The sequence below is a fragment of the Protopterus annectens genome, chromosome 10.part0 (assembly GCF_019279795.1).
Source record: "Protopterus annectens isolate FY-2018-M chromosome 10.part0, PAN1.0, whole genome shotgun sequence".
Taxonomy (NCBI): domain Eukaryota; kingdom Metazoa; phylum Chordata; order Ceratodontiformes; family Protopteridae; genus Protopterus; species Protopterus annectens.
The window spans coordinates 1707646099-1707673248 of NC_056744.1; the positions used below are offsets into that span (position 1 = coordinate 1707646099).

At 36.4% G+C, this 27150-nt stretch overlaps 1 protein-coding gene across 3 annotated transcripts in view; it reads left to right on the forward strand.

The window, feature by feature from the left end:
- LOC122813941 (zinc finger protein 883-like) overlaps positions 1–27150 on the forward strand; it is a 145421-nt gene that overhangs the window by 61293 nt on the left and 56978 nt on the right. For all 3 annotated transcript variants that reach the window (XM_044086484.1, XM_044086485.1, XM_044086486.1), the window contains 2 exons: positions 3342–3467; positions 22689–22814. In XM_044086484.1, coding sequence (XP_043942419.1) covers positions 3342–3467; positions 22689–22814 — 252 coding nt within the window. The remainder of the gene's footprint in view (positions 1–3341; positions 3468–22688; positions 22815–27150) is intronic.

The following is a 27150-nucleotide window of genomic DNA, read 5'->3' on the forward strand; positions in this document are numbered from 1 at the left end:
TCATGGGTCTCTAGTTGAAAATGTTTAATAGACCTGGTTGGGATTGGCCTTTACTTTGATCATTACAGAATTCTTGTTAAGTTGAACTTGATGATTTATACATGTACCTAAAACTTCAAATATCTGAGTTTCACCAGGGGGAATATTATTCAGATGTAATGCTACCTCTTCCCTTACTATCCCTGTTTTCATTACTGTACATTTGGTGATACCATGATTAAGCTCATGGACTTAACCCAGCTATGTGGCATTTAAAGATATTATGATGATGACATATGAAGATCTAGTAACAACAACCCCTATCTATATAACATATATTTGTTCATACAGTACTTAGCTACTGTGGGTGTGATAGCAAAATAAAAACTAAATAAAATAGACCAAATACAGATATCTGGGATACTTCAGAGAGTAGTTGAAACCAATCAGATTTACACTTATAAACTATAACTATTTGTTGTGTGTAAACCATTTCCTTAATACACCTGGTGGCTAGAGGTACTCAGGCTCAAACCCTGTCCCTTGGGTACAGGGTAAAAAGAGCCTAAATTCGCTAGCCACCACCACTTGTAAATTAAAGCCTCATAGTTTTGATCTGTTCCTCATAAAATCTGTGGTTTTCAGGATTGTGGCAAATCACTGAAGGATTGAATTCACTAAATATTGACAGGCATTTGAATTTCAGACTTCATATTCTTCAGAAAACTAAATGGTAACACAAAACCTTTTATTCTAGCAATTTTCTAAGTTTATAAGATCAGTATTTGAAATTTGTCCCTATTTGGGAGCTATATTCCCCCATTATTGGCTTTGTCCAGGTTTTTTTGTGCTAAGAGGTTAAGAATAGAGCTACGGTGAGAAGTGAGAACTGAAGTCACTGAATGATAGCCATTTACATTTCAGTCTTCCTATCTTCCAGAAACTGCTGATTTGGCATAGTGGTATGTTGCTCTGACTGTAACGCATAGGGTCCTGGGTTCACGACCCGGCAATGAAATGCATTGTGGTAACACAACAATTTATTCTAACAACTTTCCAAAATGTTTGCCCCCCCCCAAAAAAAAAATGAAATTGAATATAAGTGCGAGAAGCTGTGCAAGATGCATATGGCTTAAACTACTGTCATTCTATATATATATATATATATATATATATATATATGGATCTACTATTTTTGATCGACAGCACATTTGATCTAAACTCATTTGATCGACAGCATATTTGATCAAAAAACAGTATTCATGGCAATTAACAGGGATTTGTTCCCCCTCCCCAAAGTTGTGAGACCCTGGCATTGATATATAAAGGTAGAGAGGGTATGGGGGGGTGTAGCCCCCACCTATTTTCATTTAAAATATATACATTTTCTTTTATTTTGCCCCCCACACCCCCTACTTTATATATCAACTCCAGGGTCGCATGACTTTCGGGAAGGGGACAAATCCCTGTTAATTGCCATGAATACTGGTTTTTGATCAAATGTGCTGTTGATCAAATGAGTTTCGTTCAAAAGTGCTGTCGATCAAAAGTAGTAGATCCATATAGATATATATTTGTGGGTGTGGAAGTAGACTTTTATGATGGATTTTATGAATTGGGCAGTTTTGTCATTATTGGTTAATGCATTTTGTTTCATTGCCTACTGAAAAATGTTCAAACAATAAGTTTAAAATGTGCTCTGTCTAACAAGTGTGCTGTATTATACAAGGAATATAATTTAATAAAGTCAGGAAGGTATATCAAAGCACACATGTATGTTTCTTGTTTTGTGTGCAAGGGGCCAATGATTTGAAAACAGCCCAAAGGTAATCTTTATCCACCACTGGTCAGATGCATTTTCTTTGGATGTGATGTGTGAGTTTCAATGCTGTTTCAATGAATGTGAGTTTCAGTGGCAGAGAAGTTTTTATGCCAAGTCTATTTCTATTGTTAGGCAGTATTGCTTTGTTTAGCAGCTTTGTTTAGCAGATGTCTTAGTGTTTGTGCATTGTGCTATAAAATGTAAAAATAAAATCCAAGTCATTGTAGAAGTAAAGCAGTATGCACACATTAGTGTTTATGGTAAATGGGGCAAAATAGACAGGTAATGGGGCATTGGAATGGCTACAGGGTGACTCTGGTGCCATATTTTGGTTGTCTGTTCTTAAGTTTGTGTTTGAAAGTTGGTATCCCACAATTCCATTGGGGTGGGTGGGGTTACATAATTATGTATGCAAATGTGATGTTAATCAGATTTGTACCTATTTTTCATGGGCCTTGTCCAGATTTTTGATGTTTCCAGGTTGAGAGTTATGGTTGGGAGGTCTGAAGTGTGCATGGAATTTCAGCTGTCCTGGCTTAACTTGGTAATGACAGATTGAAAGCTGTTGTTAATGATGATATAAAACTTGTTAACAACAATGACCCTTTCTGTAATGTGGATATTGCACTGGTCAGTAGCATAGTCTTTATTGGGCTTTCTGGAGTAGTATGTTAGTGGGACTATTTTCAAGTGTGATAACTAGCAAAACACATTCAAGTTTTAGTGCAAGCATACATTTTATTATGGCTTTTTGTGCTTTGTGGGAAAGCTGGCTATCAAGTTACTAGGCAAATGTTAAGTTGTTAAGGACTTGTGTGGTAGTTGTTTCTATATGATAGGAGATGTTTTGGCTAGGGCGTACATCTTGGTATTTGTAACATTGTGCAGCGGAGACATTGTTCCATCGACCTATAAGATGTGATGGTCTTCTGTTTGAAAGGCAACATAGTATCCCAAATATTATAGTATTGTGTTTTTATTGTTATCCATACATAGATATATGGGCTAGAAACAAGCAGCAGAGCTGAATGAATGGCATATTTAGAAACTTTTTGGAAATAATTGCTATTTCTCCTGTGCTGGGTAAAATAATCTGCATGGAAGTTCATGTTATAATCTTGGAGATCAGCAAAAGGTCAGTTTATGAACATAGACTTCAGAATGTAGCTTGAGCATGGAGATGTCTGGGTCTCCTGTAGAAAAACTGTTTTGCTGGAGTTTGCATTGTTAGCGTATTTTTCATTAGTCATTTGATCGAGAGCTTCTGCACCATGTGTAGATGAAATTATAGTCCTCTGTCAAAGATTCTGCATAGATCTTCAAACACTGCAACTGTTAGATCACATAGATCAGATTTACTGTAGATAAACGTAAAGCTAAGCAGAGTGCTGTTAACTTATTAAATGCTGGCTGGAAACCACAAAAGGGCATGTGTGGATTCTCTTAAGAAAGATGTATATAGGAATTTTGTTGTAGATTATTTTTATAGGATTTTGATGAGTAGCATTTAATGGTATGGTCTTGTTTGTTTCCTTTGTAGGATCTGAAGTCCCATCAGAGAAATTATTATTGCTTCTTAAAGAAGGTTATGGTGACCTGCCACAGGACAATGATGTGAGAAAAAATGCCAAAGAAAAGAATGATAAACTTGAGCACAAGCTAAAGAGTAAGTGAATGACTCATTAATGATGAATATTGTAAATTAGTTTTCTACTGATATTGATACATTTGGTAAGAATAGAAAATGTAGAGCCTGGAAGCCTGTTCAAGCTAAATGTTTATATGTAAAGTATTGTTTTGTTTGTTGTCTTCAATAAAAAACAAGTCTATCTCAGTGGACTGATGTTGGAGTCAGTCGAAAGGGATGAAGGCATTAAGGCCAGGATTACTGCCCGTTTACTTACTTACTTATTCTTTATTGTTTTTTCTGAGCAGAAACTCTTAAACATTCAGATTTTTGACTGTACAGGCAGGTGTGAGGTAATGACTTAAGTCGATATTTGTCCAGTAGGTCAGTTAATTACTCATCAGAATGTGAAGGTTTTGAACATCCGAGTACTGGCTGTTTTAGTTTACTAGAATTGAAATGTAATTTTATTCTTGCAATAGATAGTGACATGGATATGGGAGGAGGATCAGAGGTAGGGCATGTGTATCAACTTCCCAAAGGATACAATCATTGATTCAAGAAAATACGTAAATCCATGAAAACTATTTCTTTAGTCCCCATAATGAGAGTTGTAAAGGAATATTAACTTCATAAATGCATCTTTTAATTGTAGGGTCACTATCTCACCTTTGTATCTGAAATATCTGAAGCATTTTAGATTGATCTGAATAATAATTGATTGATCGTAGAATGGGAGAAGTAGTGTAAGGTGCACATCTCTGCACTGCTGTGTAGGAAGGCTGAATTAAATGCACACGCATTCACCAAACTGTTAGTTGTAGGATACTGATATGGATACTGGATGAAGCTTCCAGACAGCATCTCTATGATGTGTATCGTGTATGTGATGTTTGTAGTCCTGATATATCCAGACAGCATCTCTATGATGTGTATCGTGTATGTGATGTTTGTAGTCCTGATATATCCAGACAGCATCTCTATGATGTGTATCGTGTGTGTGATGTTTGTAGTCCTGATATATCCAGGCAGCATCTCTATGATGTGTATCGTGTATGTGAAGTTTGTAGTCCTGATATATCCAGGCAGCATCTCTATGATGTGTATCGTGCATGTGATGTTTGTAGTCCTGATATATCCAGGCAGCATCTCTATGATGTGTATCGTGTATGTGATGTTTGTAGTCCTGATATATCCAGGCAGCATCTCTATGATGTGTATCGTGTATGTGATATTTGTAGTCCTGATATATCCAGGCAGCATCTCTATGATGTGTATCGTGTATGTGATGTTTGTAGTCCTGATATATCCAGGCAGCATCTCTACGATGTGTATCGTGTATGTGATGTTTGTAGTCCTGATATATCCAGGTAGCATCTCTATGATGTGTATCGTGTATGTGATGTTTGTAGTCCTGATATATCCAGGCAGCATCTCTATGATGTGTATCGTGTATGTGATGTTTGTAGTCCTGATATATCCAGGCAGCATCTCTATGATGTGTATCGTGTATGTGATGTTTGTAGTCCTGATATATCCAGGCAGCATCTCTATGATGTGTATCGTGTATGTGATGTTTGTAGTCCTGATATATCCAGGCAGCATCTCTATGATGTGTATCGTGTATGTGATGTTTGTAGTCCTGATATCTCAGGTGTGGAGCAGTTTTCATCTGGCAATTACCAAACAAGATGTAGCAGTTGTGAGAAGACTGCTGGTTAAAGTCTGTAGGCCAAAACTCTCCATGTTAGCTGTGGGTGTATGAATTTTTGCTTTCTTTGCAATATTGTCAGTTTTAATTAACTATCCTACTAGTCTCTGTATTGTAACCTACTATACTCTGTTATGTTGCACTGCATCATTTTTTTGCACGTGAGAAATTCAATGCAAAGCACAGTACTCCCTTCCTTGCCACTTCTTTGCACAACTAAAACCTTATCCCACTACTCTGATATACTGAATTATACACATGTGAAAGCCAGACAATATTCTACTTTGCCACACTGAATGACTTGTTTATTCAAATAACAACTTAGTCTGCCATGTCATGATTGTTGTATTGAATTCCCTGTATTTGTCTTTTATTGTGTGAACCTTCTTGCTCATTGTTTTAGTTTGTTAGGTGGGATATTTTGCAGACACCGTAATGGTTATGTACATCAGCAGGGTACAGCAACCCTGTCTTTTTAAAGGTTAGCCAAACAGTCCACTTCTGCTGTGCTGATGAAGCCATAAGAAGGCATGCATACATGCTCACTGCTAGTGGAGTTTGACTTTAATGGCCTGAAGTTGTCCATAACAGACTTAAAAAGAAAAAAGTCATTGGCATTCAGAACTGCCATATAGCTGAAACACCTGATGTCCTTAAAGGGACATTTGCATATATCTTATGTGCCTCTAATACAAGAGGTTTAAGGAATCACACAGTGGAAACTTTAGCTTGGCTATATATTTTTTAAGTTTTTACTGTTTACAGAGTGGAAAACTTAACCATCCATCTGCACTTGGAATCGGTGACTTTCACAAATGAAGCAGCTTATTGGCAAAAAAAATGTCAAAGTTACAAGAATACAGGCTTTGATAATCTGTAAATTGCTTCAGGTATTTACTGTCTGTGCTTTAACACTATGCGACATAACTTACTTTAACTTCATGCTGACCCTTTTGTTTATACAAGTACTGGCATAGCCCACCTTATCCTACCATGCTGTACTGAATTGCTTCTTTTTACAGAAGTAAACATCTCCTCAGCTATGTCTTCTTTACTATACTAATTTCTTGCCTGTACAAGTGAAATTATAAGCCATTGCACTGAACTGCATGTTTACACAAGTTGAAAGCCTGCAAAAGTTAGCACTGTGAAGAAAAAATGCTTATGGTTCTTATTAGCAAAGACAGTAACTTAGCGGTGTTACATGATGAAACAACCATATACACATACAAACCTCTGACAGTAACGCTTGCAGACAGTAACAGAAATCAAGGGTGATATTTTGTATCTTTATGTCTTAAAGTCCTGCCCCCCCCAAAGCTCATGGGATGTTTACCAGTGTGAGGGCTACCTTTTAGAATGGCATGCATTGTTTCCATTGCATATAGCTTCCCTTATAATACATATTCTGAATGTCTCGTAAATAATGCAATGCCTTCTGATGTACTGAGGCTACGCCTACTGAATACTTTGTAAGTAATGCAGTGCCTTGTGATACATTGAAGCTATGCCTACTGAATACTTTGTAACTAATGCAGTGCCTTGTGATACACTGAGCACATGCATGCTACACCTACTGAATACTTTGTAACTAATGCATTACCTTGTGATACATTGAGGCTATGCCTACTGAATACTTGGTAACTAATGTAATGCCTTCTAATACATTGAGCACCCTTATTCTGCTCTAAAAATGAGACAATAATACCCTGCTAATAACAAAACTTTTAAATAACAATCTCCATGTATCAAGGTCATGAAACTGAAGTAATTAAAACTCTCACATATAACAACTTTGCCAGTTCTTTCCCATTCTGAGGTGAACAAAGCACTTCATAAGGGATTGTGAACCCAAAGAAATGTCAGCAACTGAAATACAGATAATTTAATAGTATGCAGATGGGAAAAATCAACCCAGGAATTCTAGAGTAGGAATATGGGAAAATTAGCTCTAATTAAATAACTTTGTTATACTAATTTGTTTTTTACTTTTGGAACTTCTGGGATTTCTTTTAATTCCAAGTCATTTTAGGCAAAACAAGACAAGTTCCATTTCAAATTTTGTCCTTGACCATCTCGTAGTTACCTAGTGACCTAAGTGAAAACACTTTTTACTAACTCTATACCTGTACTTTAGAAAGGAAGCTCAGGGTGGGCTCATTGAACAAGGGAGAAACACTCTCTGGAGGTTACGTGTACTAGAAAACTTTATAATTGGATTGCAGAGAATAACTTCAGTATGTTATCTGTTGTTGAAATTAATTTCAAAAATGATTCTTTCCTAAGTGACCCAGTTATAATTTCCTGTGTTATACATCAATAGTGGGTTAACGTATTTCCTATCATACGTGGAGCCTTGTTACACATTAATAGAATGGTATTTAAGTACTGCATTGCAGCAAATTATGATTCACATACACTTTATGTAGAGCCTTGTTGTACACCTGTAGGGGATTATTTGGTTACTGTGTGTAGAACCTCCTCATACATCATTGGAAGGGGTATTTATATGCAAATTATACAGCCTTGTTATACATAAGTGGAAGAGTTATTTATATGCAAATTTCAGAGCCTCTTCATACATTGGTAGAAGGGGTATTTATGTAAAATTACAGAGCGTCCTTGTACATCGGTGGAATGGGTATTTATATACAAATTACAGAGCTTCCTTGTACCTCGGTGGAAGGGGTATTTATATAACAATTGCAGAGCTTCGTTACGCATCAGTGGAAGGTGTATTTATGTACCAATTACATAGCCTCCTTATACATTGGTGCAAGGGGTATTTTTGTACATATTATAGAACCTGCTTGTACATCGGTGGAAGGGGTATTTATATGCAAATTACAGAACCTCCTTATACATTGGTGGAAGGGGTATTTGTATACAAGTTACAAAGCCTCCTTGTACATCTGTGGAAGGGATATTCATATACAAATTACACAGCCTTCGTATACATCTGTGGAAGGGGTATTTATATACAAATTACAGAGCTTTTTATACATAGGTGGAAGGGCTACTTATAGACAAATTACAGAGCCTCGTTATACATCTGTGGAAGGGGTGTTTGCATACTCCACTTAAGGCTATGTTTTATACCATTGGGGTGTATTTTCTTACCAAAGACTGAGCCTTTCTGTACATCATTGGGAAAGGCATTTGCATACCTCCTGCAAAGTAGTGTTATACATCAGCGAGAGGGGTATTTACATGCTTTAAATGTTGAGCAGGCAGGATGCATACCTCCTGCAGAGTAGTGTTATACATCAGTGAGAGGGGTATTTACATGCTTTAAATGTTGAGCTGGCAGGATGCATCCCTCCTGCAAAGTAGTGTTATACATCAGTGAGAGGGGTATTTACATGCTAAAAATGTTGAGCTGGCATGATGACTGAGTTAACCTGAATTTTAGTTGTGGAGAACATAAATACTCACATAACCTCTGCAAGTTGTATGCAAATACCCCTCCACTTTTGCATAACATGGGTCGAAAGTGACATGAGAATAGCTCTCCCAGTTAAATACAAGAAGGCTGTATAGGGCGTGTGTAAATGCTCTGCCTGACAGTGGAAAGGTCAAAAAATAAGCAGATAAAGGGATGCAGATCCTTAAGGAGAATAGCAATAACCATACAGAATATTATATTTATAAAGTAGCAGAAACTATACAGAGAACTAAGCCATGGGCCTGGAGAAAGGAGATTCTACTGATAGGGATGACTGCAATTATGGTACAGACACTAGGCAAGAGAGAGCTGGGATTTACTCTGGAAAACTTACAAAAGAACCATGGTATTAGAAGCAAATAATTATGGTGGGAAAGGTAATAGAATGGGAAGAGGACAAGAATGCATTTGGACTTCAGGCTAGAGATTGGATTCCTTATTAGAGAATGATATCAAAGTATAGGCAAAGAGAAAGGGATATTGGGATCCTAAGTGAAAGACCAGCATTGGTGGAGTTTTTATTATATTCTAGAACAGAATCTGCTATTAAGATAGGAATAATTAATAGGGCATATAAAATATTGCCTGATAATAATAGGAATATTTCAGAGAAGGTTAAAAAGGATTAGGAAGAGAGTTTGGATAAGTAATTCACAAGGAAACAATGGGTTGGTATATGTATGGCTCCCAAGTATGCAACAAAGTCTAGAAGATTTAGGTTCTTTGCATGGAAGTGTTTACATAAGTAGTTTTATATGCCAAGTAGATTTCAAAGCATTTTTCGTCAGATAGATTGCTAATGTTGGAGGTGCGATGGAGAAGAAACAGCCAATTCAAAACATATCTTTAGGAGAGTAATGAGTTAGCAAACTATAAGAAAAAGCCCTGCAGACTACTCTGTCAGAAATACTGGATGAACAAATTGGTATAACTAAGGAAGTTGCCTAGACTTGCTGAGTTTAATTCTTTTTTGATCAAATACTTTTTATTCCTCATTTTCAAGTAATACATGTTCAATTAATGTAAAAAAAAACAATAATGATATTAAGCATGATACCTTTACAAAGAATAAACAAAAACAACCTATGTACAATGTATACAAAGGCTGAATTCAAAAAATGAAATTACTAATGCTTTGCCAAGACATTTTTCCTTCTATCACTTATCATTTTTTACTTTAATTCTTTAGACATCTGGGATGCGATTCTGTTGATAAAAGTTAGTAAGAGTTATCACTTTTGACCAAGAATTCTTGGTAAATGGCTTGTGATTAATTATTTGTTTTACTCTCTGAAGGCTACTTCTTTTAAGAAGGATAAAAAGACTAAAACTATGGTGATCTGGTGTTTATTTCCATTCTTTAGTAACATTTTTCTTTGCAATTTCAAAGATAGTCCATAGATGAAAAAGATTATTGTAGTTTATATCAAAAATATAATTTATATTAAATAAAATTAAAAACTTGGATAAAGAGAAAGTATCTGAAAGTAAAGCTTTCAAGAAATCATATATATTACATCAAAATGAATTTAGAGAAGGACAATCATAAAAGACATGCAACCAGTCAACATTACATACTTTCAAACATCTCCGACAGAGTATATTGTTATTACCAATAAATTTAACCATTTTGTCATTATAAAGGTGTTAAAAGGCTCTATATAAAATTTTCCATGTGCCAATATTGAGACCAAGGGGTGTGTTTAATAGATGATAATTGAGATTTGTCTTCAGAGGTGAAATAAGAAGAATGACCTAATGTAATATGATTCCAGAATTTAGCATTTATTTTATATTTTATTCAAATTTTGTAAAGTTTTTAAATTAAATTGTCAGTTTTATATTTTTGTATACAACTTCTTGAAAAAGCTGTATTAATTTATGATGTTCTTTAAATTTTGAGTGAGAAAAAATACAATTCTTGAGTCTGTGTTCTCACATTTTGTATTAATAGCAGATCCTGGGGATCCAAATTAAACTCTATAATAAGTTGTTGAGAATCCTTTACTTGGAGATCTTTAAAACAATGTTGCCAACAAACAAAATTCTTAGACTCCCAATTAATAAAAATATGACTGTGTGATGTTTCTGGGGATGCTAAAATGAACTACAGTTTCAAACCAGATTTTGATGTCTAATTTAGAAAAGTTTATATTTTCAAAGTCTTAAAATAATACTTAAATAGTTAGAATTTGTAGGAGGGGAAATGTTATATTGTATGTAATTACAAAGTTAATGCCAGAAGAAATTGACTTGATTAATTGATTTATTATTACCTAATATGTCTTTGTCATTTCTCAGAAGAGTTAAATGAAAAGTTTTCCAGTTAAAGTCATAATTAGGATCAATCCATTGTAATATCATTTTAAAGATTAATCAGTGTCTGGAAATTTAAATCCTCCAAGATCCCATGCTCTGATAAGATGATAAAAGGCTATTCTACATTTATTAGTCAACCAAAGAAATTTTAGTAGTTTATTTCACTAATCTGATGATTACTGGGTGCCAGAGATAGGGCTTGTATTATGTATAACATTTTAGTTAAAATAATCTTGTTTATCAATTCAAGTCTGTCTTCAAAGGAAATAATGTTATTCCATTTAGAAATAAGATTCTTTATTGTATTTATGATTGTATCATAATTAACGCTTATTTCATCTAAACATATCAGAAGTGTAATACCCACGTTTTCTAGAGAACAGACTTAATTTCCAATAATATGCTTTTTATGTATTTGAATTTTTTTTTTCTATTCAATATTAAAAATTTAGATTTGGATTGATTAAAATGAAGACCAGAAATAGATTGAACTAATATCTACAATTACATTCTTTCAGCAAGTGTTGATCTTGAATTTAGAAGAGGTAATAAAACATCTACAAATAAAATAATTTTGGGGGAAATTTATTTAAAAATATCTATGCCAATAATATTTGAATATGTTCAAATTAAAATAGCAAATACTTAAATAGCAAAAACAAACAGAATTAGGGCAAGTGGTCAACCTTTTTAGTCCCTTTAATTAAAGAAGTATGTTATTAGAAATATTTTGTAAAAGTTAAATGAAAGCTTCAGAAAAATCGAGTAGTTCTAAAATTTCAAATAGGTAATTCCAATTCAAGGAATCAAAAAGCTTTTTCAATGTCTAAACTAATTAGTAAAGCTTCTTCATTTCTTCTGCTCAAAAATCTCTAAGAGTTGATATACATTTGATGTTATCATGGGTTTGTCTTTGATATACAAAACCTGTTTGATAAGAATTAATTATTTGGGCTATAGATTTTTTATTCTGTCTGTAATAATAGACATATAAATGTTATCATTATTTAAAAGTGAGATAGGTCTATAAGAAGAACACATTTGTGGCATTTTCTTTTCTTTCAATATACGAGCAATTAGTGAACATTTCCAGAAAGGTTGAATTTTTTTTCCTGAGATTGGATCACAGTTAAAATTTTAGGAAAAGAATGATAAAATAGAGGGAGGAACACTTTATAAATTTCTGTTATTATTCCATCCAGACCTGAGGTTTTGTTAGATGTTGAATTGTTGATTTTATCTGTAATTCCTTTATAAAAAAATGTTTATATAAATCAACTTTTAATTTTGACAGGATGTTCTTAATATTAACAGAATTAAGATTTAATATTGAGGTTTTAATATAAGAAACAGAGTTTTGATTTTGAGATGTGTAATGAAATCTGAAGGCATCAGATATATCTCCAACATCTGTGGCATTTTTCTTATTTCTTTCTTGTCAAACTTCTAATATAGTAGTAATATTTGATTGCAATTTAGTAAAAGATTATTTTTAATCTTACCAGAGCAAGACTTGTTTTATGAGATAATACTTCAAAATACTGTTTGATGTTTCTATTTCTTTTGTGTCGGACCTATTATGTTTAGAAAATCTAGTTTTGACTACTAGGAGTTATGATTGGACGCTTTGCCATCCTGAATTATATTCCTTTAATGAATCCAAGATCATGACTATTAATATCAGGGGTGTTGTTGGATTCCAAAAAAAAAAAAATATTCAGAGATTAATCAAAATTTAAATTCCTTGGGTTTACGTACATAAGCTGGAATTCTAGTTAAAAAATAGTTTAAAGTTAGTTTGAAGTTTTAAAATAAGGGCGTTATGATCAGAAATAGGACAAGGAATGATTTTAAAATTAGAAATTAATTCTGAAAAAACTAGTATTTTATCAATCCTTGTCTGTGTACCATACTTACAATTATGATGAGAAACAAGAATGAACTAGGGTCTTTCATATTAAGCATATCTTTTACATTAAGAAATTATTTCCATTTTATAAGAGCTTTTGCAGTGGATGTTAATCTTAGTTTCCTCGCATTGCTGGTAAAAGTATCTTCCAGTATACAATTAAAATCACTGTCTATACTTAAAGTGCCTTTATAATTACTGAGAATAAAATTGAGAATAAAATCTCATTTTTTTTTAGCAATACTTTGTCCCACACCTGGAAACCAGTAGTTGTCTATAAAAATAGCATACTCAGAAAAAATAGTTTGGGTGAAATTTGTGCTGTTGTCATTCAAGCTTGCATGGTAGACTTCTTTGTTAAATGAAAGCAGTCCCATTTTAAACTGTCTCTGAGGCCTAATAATGACTGCACTTGTCTCTTGATTATGTAAAACTGCAAGTCATAGCTGTTCCCAGCAGAGTAACATGAAAGCACTACTGAGCCTACAGTTTGAATTTCTTCAGCATCATAAGCAAAAAGCTTCACACACTTTGCCAAATCAAGTTGTTCTGCAGCTTTTACTCTAGCAAGTGTTTCTACTGACATAACTTTGCACTTTGAGTCAGTATCTACTCTGAGCTCTGCGGGTCTCCCATTTATCTGAATAGTACAACAGATGTCATTCTTTGCCCACAGATCTACTGCATTGACTGTTTCACAAGCACAGACAAACTGTCATCATAAAAAGTAGGGTTGCATGTTTCTAATTGATCAACTTGCCTCTTTGTGTGCTCTCTTTTAATAAAAGAATGTGCCTTAATTGATTTACAAACCCTTTTGAAATGGTTCTTATTGCAAGAATGAACTTTCTAACTAAAAGCTAAACATTTTTCTTATTTGGGTTCATGATTTCCACCACAGTTATGGTAGTTGGCAATAAAATTTGGTACTGCAGCTACCTTCATTGGTTTATAGTTGGTATTAGAATTGGAGGTAACCATGAACCTTTTTGATTTTACTGAGTGTGCGCTGGGTTTTACTGGAGCTAAGGCTGTGGCTGCCACATGCTTAGGCATGTGTCTTTTAACCTCATGCTGCATGCTATCAACATTAGCTGCAGCAGGTAGTGGAAAGCTTGCTTTCTCATTTCTAAGCATACTTGTGTGCCTTTCTGTAAGCTTGTATATCTGACAAATGTCTATGGCCTTATTCAATGTTAAATCACTGTCTCAAAACAAAATCTTTCTCACTGTGTCATTATTAATACCACACACAAGCCTATCTTTTATCAACTCATCCCTCAAAAAACAAATCTGCACATTTTAGCTTTATTTCTCAAGTCGGTTTTATATGCTGAAGTGTTTCACCAGGCTTTTGAGCTCTTCTGTAAAATTAATGTCCTTCCATTGTAATATTCATTTGGGGGTTGCACATTTCTCTAAATTTACGTTATAGACATTCAGTGTCTTCCTACGTTTCAGCCGGTACCACAATATGGTGGTCTTCCCCCTCCCTTGCAAACACAGCAAGTGCATACACAAATGACTCAGCGGCTTCTGGCCCAGTTAAATTAAGCAGAATAAATGCCTTTGTACATGTGTGTTTCTCAGAAAAAGCAGCCTGTATGAATATATCATATTCCTGCTCAAACACTCTCCATTTTTACAGTATTGTTATCAAGCACAAGTGGTGCATGTCTGTGAAATCCTTCTGCCATGCCCACAAGTTATAGTAAAACACAATATAATCTTGGCCCTTGTAATTATGTAAGAACATGTACACACACTAGGTACTTGTAATAATATTCAAATGCACAGTAAACTCTTTGAAAGACAGTACTCTACAAAATATTTTTTGAAATTACTGTACTTTGTAAAATGACTGTACTATAATACTGCACACACTGCCAACACTCTGCACACTTCAGATATTTTGAACAGCTTTAGTTAATGTGAAAATGTAGTACATTAAAAAAGGGAAAACAACCATATTTTTGGCATACATTTTAGGAGATTCAGATATTGTTTCAAACATTTTCATAATTATGTTGAATATTTTTACCAATATTATGAAGTTTTGGGCATTTTGTTCAATTAGAAATTCGTTTTGAGCATTCTGAGTGCTTCATTTTATATTCATGGTGAGAAAAATCATTTAAGCAAGTTTTAGTACCTGGAATTTCTTTCTGACATGTTTGCGCGTTGCATGAGCTGTAGGGATGATCCACTTTTGTATATTCCTCCATTTCTAACCAGTTGCCTCATTGTTTTACCTCCAGATCCTATTCTGACACCATGTCAGTCTTCCTGTATATACGAATATGATGAAGAGGCTCGGGTTTTCATTTAACTCATTCCTTCCAGTACAGCTCTTTTCAGTGCATACCTTTAACTCCCAGTGGGTGTGGCTTGAGCCTTTAAAAATGAAGTTATCACCTTATACTTCTAACAAATACTCATGTACCTAGGTCAAATATGGATACAGTTGTGTTTGTCATCATGTATGCTTCTAGATAAAATATTCTGATACATTGTATGTAGTATGGTTTTGGAATTATTAATTCAAATGTGAACAAGCAGTGTTTGATGGCTAGAGGCACAGTAGGAGGTAACTGCAGAAATGCCTGGAGGCGCACTTGGCTGTAATGAGTTTTAAGTAGTTTATTGCATACAGACACATCCGGATGGATAGCAGGAACATTAAACTTAAACAAACTAGCTAACTGACTGACAACTACACACATGCATGCTTTCATTCTGGCTTCTCCCTCAAAATGGCACTCTTGTTTGCACATGCTCAGTACTTATATGCACATGCCCACTGACTTAAATGCTTCTTAAAGGTACATCACACACACTGTTCTACAATGTACACATCTGTGGTTGTACTGCACTTGACTCTACCAATCAACAAAGTGTTTCCATAGCTGTACAACTGGCTGCTAGCAATCTCCTCTGTAAATAATGTCTGTCAGTTAGGGAGTCTGTGATTGGCCTGTTCAGTTTCTGGGAATACTATTGAATCTGTCTCAGTCCTAGCTACAACCTTCATGCTGTTCATTTTTAGGCTGCAGTGTGGGCACAGACTTTTGCATTGTAAGTCTCCACAAAGACAGAATTCAGGCTTTTTAAACAACAGTTTCCGCTTTTCACATATCTTCCACAACCACAGCTTGCTTCTTTCTCAAAGTGCTAAGTTTCTCCCATGATTCCTCATGATAAATTCCATGTGAAAGTGCTCTAGATGACCCTTTGGATCCAGTGGCTACAAAATGCAGATCTTTTAGGGCAACGGATGTGCATCTGTCAGGCCTCAGGGTAAATATCTTTTAATGTGGTGAATGGACCCCAGCAATAACTGCCTATTCAGTCCCCTCCCACTTCTTCTTTTGCATGAACGCAGTCACCACAGACGAGGAATTCTAGAGGTGGTAGACATTTCAACAGGAGAAGAGTTCATGTTGTCTGACATTCATAATAATCTTTCCTTTTTATCAACATACTAGAAAACAGTCATGTCGACCCCTTAAACATTTAGAGGAGTTCCTTCCAGTAGGGGTTCTAACCATATAGACAATCCAGCAAAGTCTGATCCTACTGCAGTGATGGAAAACCATGACACTGATGGAACAGATGATGTTCAGCAACTGTTTTCTTGCTGCCATCTATATCCCTGAGAAAACCAGTTCCTTGGTTGTCAAGCTGAACAATTACATACTGCTACCCGATGAGTGGTCCCTCAGCACCTCTGTGACATGGAAGGTTTTCCAAAAATTGTCAAAACCTTGTTAAGACTTTTCTGCCTTCCTGACAAACATGAACTGCAGTGACATCTCCTCCCTTATTCCATCTCCAATTAACCCTCAGAGGATGTTTTAACTTATAAGTGACCTCTTGGGCTCCCATACACTTTTTCTCCCACTTTCTCTGAGAAGACTTGTCCAACAGGCAGCATACCACAAGGCCAAAGTCACCCTGTTTGATCTCTGTTGGCCGCAGCAGGTATGGCTTCCTCTGCTTTTGCCTCAGTGTTTGGAGAAGCCTTTGTTTTGTTTAAATTTTGCAAAGATTTTCGTAAGGGTACTTTCTTCTAAAGGTCTCTGCTATGAGATCCAGTACATGCTTGGGACTTGTACTTTATTCTAGAAAGAATAGGTCCCAGTTCCCTTTGAGCCAGCTGATTCATAGTACACATAAAATACCTTACTTAAAATGTGCTTTTCTTGTAACCATTACATCAGCCAGAAGAATTACTGAATTTTATGCATTTCTTATTATCCTCCTCTGTATGTTTTTTCACAGAGCATGAATTTATCTTGAAACAAATGCTGTCTTCCTGCCTAAAGTAGTGACTGAGTTGAACTATTACATCAGCTGTATGCATTCCTTCCAGTCTCCTCCAGGCATGAGGATTACTTGCTACATTGCATGAATGTTTAACACCAGTTGAGATGTTATGAGGATAGAGCCAAGCCCTTGTGTAAACATGTTTATCATTTCCTCCAAGTTTCTAGGCCTTAAATTTTCTGAACTTACTCTTGCTGGTTAGATTTTTATAAATTGTATAAATTCCATTAAGTATAAAAAGTCATTTTTAGAAGTGAAATAAGCCACATTTCTTTAGAAACCTTAGCTAACTTAGAAGACCTCTTCAGAAACGCAGCCCTTGAGGATATTTGTGTTTTTCACAATGGCTGTGTGATCTAGGCTGTTGGTCAGTGAGGATCTTACGAAGCCCAGAGCTACATTCTTGTGGTAGCTTTTTACTCTTATTTTTGAATTATGAATAACCCAGAGACAGATGGGACAAGGATATTTTGCCCCTTTCCATAAGGGACGTTGGTACTAAGTCAGGCTAGAGTTACCACCTGTCCCACTTTGCGACGGACAGCCCCTCTTTGGGTAGTTGTGTCCTGCAAAAATATTGTAAGAATGGCAACTGTCCTGAAATATTAGGGCAAAATGATTTCCTATATTTTATGTAATAGTTGCATAAAACAGTTATTCTGTATCTGAAACACCTAAATGTTATAAGAAACAGAATAAGCAACTAAAATGCTACAAGAATAAGCTTTTATTTAGGCAAAAAAGTGAAGTTCTGTCCCTTGTACTGGCTGTGGGTATGTTTTGGCCTGCAAAATCTGATGTTTGTTCCACAATTGTCCCACTTTGGCCATCTGAAAAGGTGGCAACCCTAAGTCAGGCATGAATTTAGAGTTTCACATCTATTCATCCAGATTCCATTAGAATACAGTAAGAAAAGGACTTTTATGCTTAGTTGAAGACTGTTCCATAGAAGTATTATTGTCTCTGATAGGGTCTACGTTAAATCAGCGAATGCTTAAAAATGCGAATGCTGATTTGTCGACCCTCTTTAAGCGAAAGCTTAAAATCCTGAACACTCAAAACAGTAAATAAAGTGGAGGGCTTCGCACCCCACAACCCTTGATTTGGCAGGCCCCCCACACCCCCCCCCCACTTAAATATACCAACTCCGAGATCACACCACAATGGAGGAAATGGCGAAGTCCTGAAAGCAGCCCAGCAATTTTTTTTTCCTGGAAAGAAAATCGCTGTTCTGAGTGTTTGGGATTTTCAGCTGTTGCTTAAAGAGGGTCAATAAATCAGTGTCCACTTTTTTAAGCATTTGCTGATTTAAAATAGACCCCTCTGATACATATCTATCCCTCCAACATGTCCTGTTTATGTTCTGAAAAAGTCTTGGATTCCTTGATCAGGTGTTTACACCAGTGTGTTGTATGTCTGATGGGATAAGGTCTGTTGAAAGTCTTTATTTGAAACAGAGTTCATTTTTTTGTAGACTGTATGTTACTGAGAAGAGAGACAAAGCTTAAAGACAGTTTTCATAGTTTTTATGATTTAGGCTCTTTTTCTATGTGAGATGGCATTGTGGTCATCCTGGGTGTGCCAAGTGTTTGGACAGGTCCATACTGAAAGTGGAATTACATTCACTGATCAGCCTAATTAGAGCTGAGTACAGTGGAATGATTACATCACTTTACATGGATGCCATATCCTTAGATATAAACTGTGCAATGAAAAAGGACTTCCTTACAGTAGTGGATATGTGATGATCAATGGACAGTTCACTGTCAGCATATATTTTCAAATCCTTGACTGTAGGATCAACATTCAGGGTGTGTTTTCTTTGCAAAACATTACCTGGATCTTGTTTTCAGATGTAAGTCTACCAATGCTGTTAAGAAGGATACTTTCTCCGGATGGTGCTGTCAGTAAGAAGAACGCGTGGACCCACTCTTGTCAGAAATTATAGTTGCATACTTACCATAATACTAAATCTCTAAGAATGGGGTTCATCCATCCATTCACAACCTCCTTTCCCCGTTTTTGCATATGGGATCAGGGTGTCACTTCAGCAGTGACAGTCATCTAGAGCCAAGGTTCACAACAGCAGGTGGCTAGCCCTGCTGTGGTAGTTCTTTCACACCACACACTTGCATGCACACTCACTCCTGTGACCAATTCTGAGTTTCTCCACATCTGCATCTGATATATAGAGCATATGACCTTCCAAACAAATAAGAAGTTCTGATATATTCCTGAGATGTTAAATAGTCTGCTGATTTATGCATATTTACAGCTACTTATTCAGTTTGTAAATTATAATGAAAAAGGTACACTACCAAGAATACGTCGATTAATCCTGTTAAAACAAAAATATTTGCATCTTCTCTCAGTTTACAAACCCAAAAGGAATATTGGAAAACTTTACAAGCACACTTTATCACTAAATTAGAACAAACTGCCTCTCCATATTAGATCCATTTCCTTTCCTTTTTTTAAAAAGGAGCTTAAATCCCATCTACTAAACTTGAAATTGTGTCGTTGGCTTGACCACACGTAGTCTTAGTCTGTCCTACTGTATACCCTCTTGCATCTCCTAACTTTCTTTCTCTGTTAGTATTCAGCTTAAACTAACCTCCTAAACCCTCTGCTCTACTACTGTAGCCCCCTCCTTTTCTCTCCCCCCTCCCATTCTCCACACTATTTACCCCCCCCCCACTTCCTATCAATGTCTGCACATCTTCCTTCTTTTGAACAACGATAATCTTTTTGCTTTTACTCTTATATGTAGTAAATTTAGGCCACTGTTATCAGTGCAACCCTTAATGTTCATAATTTTGTCTTTTGTTTTTTTTCTCTTTATAATTTCGTATTTGCACTGTTACTTTTAATAGTTTTTGTCCTGTATTTTTTCTTTGCTTTTGTTTGCTGAAACTCTTTTCTACTCGGGTCTCCACTGAAAATGGGTTTGTTTGCAAACTCATTTGGACTAGTCTGGTTAACAAATGTGAAATAAATAAATAAACTGTGACCTAGTTTTGAATGCATTCTTCAAAAATTGAGGAGTAACACTTGTGGTTTAATGGAAAACTTGTTAAATCCACTCGGGGATTACTCAGTTGACTAGAAATAAGTAGTTTGTGAACAAATGTGTAATGTCATGTTAAAAAAAAAAATAGAAAATTTAGATGTTACATATACTTAATTTAGATGAAAACAGTAAAAAACATAAAATTCCACTTCTTTTAATTAACTATTTCATTGATTAAAACAGACATTGTAATAATTCCTTAAGAACCAGAACATGAGATGAGTCTGAATGACAGTACATAGTCCTAGTTACAGACTTGGACAATATGTTCTCCTTCATCAAAGAAGGCTGTAGTGTGTGCATAATAATTATTCATGTCCCAAGAGCTCTGTGTTTTATTTTTAACCATGTTATACGAATTGGTCAACCTGGTGTTTTTAGCTGTATTTCAGTATGGCCTTTTATAATCATGACAAAAAGCATGCAAATATACTTACAAAGTGGATAATGTACAGAAGACAGTATATACAAACTTTATTTTACATTGATTAGCAGTTGGCTGAAGGCTGCCTATATCTGTTTGCAAATGTATACTAGTTAATAATATAGTGAAGTTTTGAGGTGATGGGAGTTGGGTGAATTGGAGGAAAGGAGCTGAGAGGGACTATAAAATACTAGGTGTGGGGAGGGTGGAAGAGGTCCTTAAATCTGTGGAAATAATTTTAGAACGGAAGTACAAGGATGTTCACTGAGTGAATAATAAGGTAAAGAAAACTGTGAACAGTCATTTGGAGGAAACCATGCTATTCACTGGAGGATTGATTGTGCTCCGGTAGTATGGTACTGATATTTTGAATGTGGCCAGAGTTGGGGGGGTCTGAAGTGTGCATGGAATTTCAGCTGTTCTGGCTTAACTTGGTAATGACAGATTGAAAGCTATTGTTAATGATGATATAAAACGTGTTAACAACAATGGCCTTTTCTGTAAGTGGTAGGATATTGCACTGGTCAGTAGCGCAGTCTTTATTGGGCTTTCTGGAGTAGTGTGTTAGTGGGGCTATTTCCAAGTGTGATAACTAGCAAAGCACATTCAAGTTTTAGTACAAGCATACATTTTATTATGGCTTTTTGTGCTTTGTGGGAAAGGTGGCTATCAAGTTACTATGCAAATGTTAGGCTGTTAAGGACTTTTGTGATAGTTGTTTCTATAGGATGGGTGAAGAGATATTTTGGCCATGGCGTACATGTTGGTATTTATAACTTTGTGCAGAGGAGATTTTCTTCCCTAGACCTATAAGATGTGATGGTTTTCTGTTTGAAAGGCAACATAGTATCCCAAATATTATAGTAGTTGTGTTTTTAGTGTTATCCAGAGTTATATGGGCTAGAAACCGCCAGCAGAGCCCAATGAATGGCATATTTAGAAACGTTTTGGAAGTAATTGCTGTTTTTCCTATGCTAGATAAAATAATCTGCATGGAGGGTTATGTTATATTCTTGGAGATCAGCAAAATTTCATTTTATGAACATATACAACAGAATGGAGCCCAACCATGAAGACCTATGGGACTCCTCTAGAAAAACTGTGACTTTGGAGTTTGCATTGTTAGCGTATTTTTCATCAGTCATTTGATAGAGAGATTCTGCAACATGTTACAGATGTGTTTTCAAAACCTGTAGATGAAATTATAATCCTCTGTCAAGGATCTTGCATAGATCTTCAAACACTGCACCTGTTCAATCACATTGATCAGATTTACTTTAGTAAAATGTAAAGCTAAGCAGAGTACTGTTAACGTATTAAATGCTGGATGGAAACCACAAAAGGGCATGTTTTGGATTCTCTAAAGTAAAAAAAAAAAAAAATACACACACACATATATATATATATATATATATATATATATATATAGGTTCATAGGTTCATAGGTTGGTACTAGGCTATCAGCCCTAGGGCCTATACAAGCCTAGCCATAACAATTCCCTGGCTATTTCTTCCCACATTATTTACTTTCCTGGACCCCTGTCTAGCAGGGCGACTGACGTGATCCCTGGGGTGAATTTCCTTTCTCCCATCCAATCGTCAAGGTTCCTGTTGAAGAGGTCCAAAGAGGCACTCTGCTTGACATGTATGGGCAATCTATTCCAGAGTCTGGGGAGTCTCTGGGTCAGGAACCTATCCCTCCAACATGTTTTGTTTATTGTGATGACAAGGTTTAGATCCCTGGAGCGTGTAGCTCTGAGGGATTGGGATTTCTTTAAGTGTAGCATGTCCAACAGCTCTGGGTTTGACATGGCCTTGTATGTTAAGCAGAGATCGCCTCTGAGTAGACGATATGCGACAGAGTATAGCTGGAGTTTTTTAAGGCGGTCAGCGTAGGGCATCTGCTTTAGGCCTGTATATATATATATATATATATATATATATATATATATATATATGTGTGTGTGTGTGTGTGTGTGAATTTTGTTGTAGATTATCTTTGTAGGATTTTGATGTGTAGCATTTAATGGTATGGTCTTGTTTGTGTCCTATGAAGGATCTGAAGTCCCATCAGAGAAATTATTATTGCTTCCTAAAGAAGGTTATGGTGAACTGCCACAGGATGATGATGTCAGAAAAAATACTACAGAAAAGAATGATAACCCTGAGCACAAGCTAAAGAGTAAGTGAGCGACTCGTTAATGATGAATTTTATAAATTTGTTTTCTACTGATAGTGATGCATTTGATGAGAATAGAAAATGTAGAGCCTGGAAACCTGTTGAAGCTAAAAGTTTATATGTAAAGCATCATTTTGTTTGTTGTTTTTAATAAAAAACAAGTCTATCTCAGCGGGTTGATGTGGGAGTCAGTCGAAAGGGATGAAGGCGTTAAGGCTAATATTACTGCTTGTTTACTTACTTATTTTTTTGTTTTATTTTCTTCTGAGCACAACCTCCTAACCATCCAGATTTTTAAACTGTACAGGCAGGTGTGAGGCAATGACTCAAGTCAATTTTTGTCCAGTAGGTCAGTTAATTACTCATCAGAATGTAAAGTTTTGAATATCCCAGATTTAGCTGTTTTTGTTTACTAGTATTGAAATATAGTTTTATTCTTGCAGTAGATAGTGATATGGATATGGGAGGAAGATCAGAGATAGGATGTGTGTATTGACTAACCAAATGATACAGTTATTGATTCATGAAAATATGTAAATCCATGAAAACGATCTCTTTAGTCCCCACATGGAGAGTTGTAAAGGAATATTAACTGCATAAATGCATCTTTTAATTGCGGGGTCACTAACTCGCCTTTGTCTCTGAAATATTTGAAGCATTTTAGATTGATCTAAATAATAATTGATTGATCGTAGAATGGGAGAAGTAGTGGAAAGCACACATCTCTGCACAGTTGTGTAGGAAGCCTGAATTAAATGCACACGCATTCACCAAACTGTTAGTTGTAGGATACTGATATGGATACTGGATGAAGCTTCCAGGCAGCATCTCTATGATGTCTAAAATGTATGTGATTTTTGTAGTCCTGATATGTCAAGTATGAATCAGTTTTCATCTGGCAATTACCAAACAAGATGTAAAAGTTGTGAGAAGACTCCTGGTTATAAAGTCTGTAGGTCAAAACTCTCCATGTCAGCTGTGGGTTTATGAAGTTCCCCATTCTTTGTAATATTGTCAGTTTTAATTAACTATCCTACTAGTCTCCTGTATTGCAGCCCACCACACTCTGTTATGTTGCACTGCATCATTTTTTTGCACTTGAGAAATTCAAAGCCAAACACAGTGCTCCCTTCCTTGTTACATTTAACTACTTCTTTGTACAGCTAAAACCTTATCACACTACTCTGGTGTCCTGAATTATACACATGTGAAAGGCAGACTATATTCTACTTTGCTACACTGAATCACTTGTTTATTCAAATAGCAACTTAGTCGGCCATGTTATGATTTCTGTACTAAATTCCCTGTATTTTTCTTTTAACTTTTACTGATTTGTTTCCTCTCTGATATTCTTACTCATTCTTTTAGTTTGTTAATTGGAATATTTTGCAGACACCCTTATGGTTATGTACATCAGCTGGGTACAACAACCCTGTGTTTCTAAAGGTTAGCTAAACAGTCCACTTACGCTGTGCTGATGAAGCCATAAGAACGTTGAAACATGCATGCCCACAGCTAGTGGGGTTTGACTTTATTGGCCTGAATTTGCCCATAACAGACTTAAAAAGACAAAAGTCATTTGGATTCAGAACTGCAATATAGCTGACACATTTTTTGTCCTTAAAGGGTTATTTGCATATAATCCATGTGCCTCTAATACAAGAGGTTTAAGGACTCACACAGTGGAAACTCTAGCATATCTAGATTTTTAAGTTTTTACTGTTTACAGACAGGAAAACTTAACCATCCATCTACACTTGGAATTATTGCCTTTCACAAATGAAGCAACCGGTGTTCCAGAATTCCTTAAACCTATTGGCAAAAAGAATTTCAAAGTTATAAGGATACAAGCTTTGATAATCGGTAAATTGCTTCAGGTATATACTGATTGTGCATTAACACTATGCGACATAACTTACTTTAACTTCATGCTGACCCTTTTGTTTATACAAGTACTAGCATAGCCCACCTTATCCTATGACGCTGTACTGAATTGCTTCTTTTTACAGAAGTAAACATCTCCTCAGCTATTTATTCTTTACTATACTAAGTGCTTGTCTGTACAAGTGAAATTATAAGCCATTGCACTGAACTTCATGTTTACACAAGTTGAAAGCCTGCAAAAGTTAGCAGTGTGAAGAAAAAATGCTTATGGTTATTATTAGCAAAGACAGTAACATAGTGGTGTTACATGGTGAAACAACCATGGACACATACAAATCTTTGGCAGTAACGCTTACAGAGAGTAAAAGAGGAATCAAGGATGATATATGATGTTCATCGTGTTTCACTGTTGCAGTCATGACTGTAGGGTTATCCCCTGCCAGCAGGCAGACCTCGGTCGGACAGAATCCCAAAGTCTGGGTCCGGCGTCGGCTGTTCAAACATGCTCCCTGACGTCAGAGCGCCAGGAGTACAAACCTGACAGCCGACGCCATCTTCTCCAGTCTTTCTTGCCGTGCGGTGATAGCAGTTCGCAAGTGCTGGTCGGCTAACTCCTGACAATTTTTTCTGATTTACTTCAGTCCGAAGATTTTCTTCTCCACTCAAAGCTAAGTACCCCGTTGGGGAAACTTTTTTCTTGCTCCACTCCGATGTCAGAAAAAGTTAATAATTGTATTTCATGTGGGAAGCAAGTACCTCATAAGGATTTTCATTCTTACTGTATTTCTTGCTTAGGCCCTGACCACGACGTAGCTAGTTGTCGGTTTTGTGCTAGATTCAATCAACGTACAATTAAGCGAAGGTACGATTTTGCTTTTCATTACTTCAGGTAGACGCTTTAACTACAAAATGTCATCAGATACGGTTCTGGCTACCGGAGTTCACAAACGTCGCAAGGATAAAGACAGGCCTCCGAGGTCCAAATCTGATGATAGCATACAAGCGGAGCCAGCTTCAAGTTCGGCCATCGTCAGTGAGGCGCTTTTGCAGCCCCTGTCGTCGGCCATTTCTGAACCGACAGCTGAAATGGACTCTCATGAGGAGCCAACCAGGCCTTTAAATATTTCTGTTGCAGGACCTTCGGACAATGCTTCTTCGGATGGGTCCGGAGCCGCTGTGCAGGTACCGGCTTCCGAAGGGGTTTTCAGGCTTACTCAGCTTCTAATAAAGGCAAAGCCAAAGACAAAGGCAAAGACTCCTTTTAAATCAAAGACTACAACACAGTCCTCTTCTGAACCGGCTCCCAAGTCATAGAAACAGTTACTCAAGATGGCAGAGGATTTACTTACTATGATTAGGGGTTCACATCCCCCTCCAGATAAAAGGCCAAGGCAGGATGTTTATTATGATTCCTCTGATCAGGCTTCTGTTTCCTCAGTTTCTTCTTCTGATCAGGAATATTCTTTCCCTCCTTATGAGGATTCTGATGCTGAGGAATCCATTCCTTCAGCTTCTCCCCCTGAGGATTTCTCTTTTGGGGAAACGTTGCATGAAATGAGGGAACATTTCCACTGGGAAGGACAGGAGTATCCAGAATCTAAGAAAAGACTGAGGGATTTTCTTCTTCTTCCCCAACATAGACCCCTGGCTATTCCTCCTGTTTTGGATATTGTGGATGATGCCTTTTCGGAGGCTAACTTAACCCCTGACTCTTTTCCTCCTGCTCCTGTTAAGCCTGATAGATATTACAGGGTTCCTGATTCCTATCAGTTTTTATACAAGAACCCTTCTGCTGACCCTGAAACCATTTCTCAGGGTCCTAAGGGAGTTAAGGCCACTTCTGCCAAAAATCCCATTCCTACTGAAAAGGATTCTCAATCCTTAGAAAGATGGGGCAAAAAGGTGTACACTTCTACTACTTTGTCCATTAGGGCTTTAAACTGTCAGTTTCATATGCTAAAATACCAGCAATTTCTCTTGTCTGTTTTAAAACAAAAGCTTACTTCCATTTCTGCCTGTGCAGATGATAAGGAATTACATGACTTATTGCATGCCACTGAACAAGTTGGGAAGCATGGTTTACACTGTGGATTTGATGCCTTGGAGGCTTCTTGTAGGGCTGCGGCCTCTGGCATGCATGGCTAAAGGAACAAAATTTGCCTGAACAAGTAAAGGCTAAATTAGTGGATGCTCCTGTTCAGCATAATGTTTTGTTTGGATCAAAAGCTGAAGAGGTGATTAAAAAGATGGAGGATAAGGCGAAATCCATGTAAACAGTTAAAGATTTCTTACAAGTGCAGCCACCTAGATTTAGCAGGAATTGGCCTTCAAAAAATTGGTCCTTTCCCACTTCAGACAGGCCTCAGAGGGGTAGATATAGATGCTCCAGAGGAAGGCCTCAAACACAAGCTTCTTATAGACCAAGACAGTGGACTGCTTCCACCCCTAGGGTAGG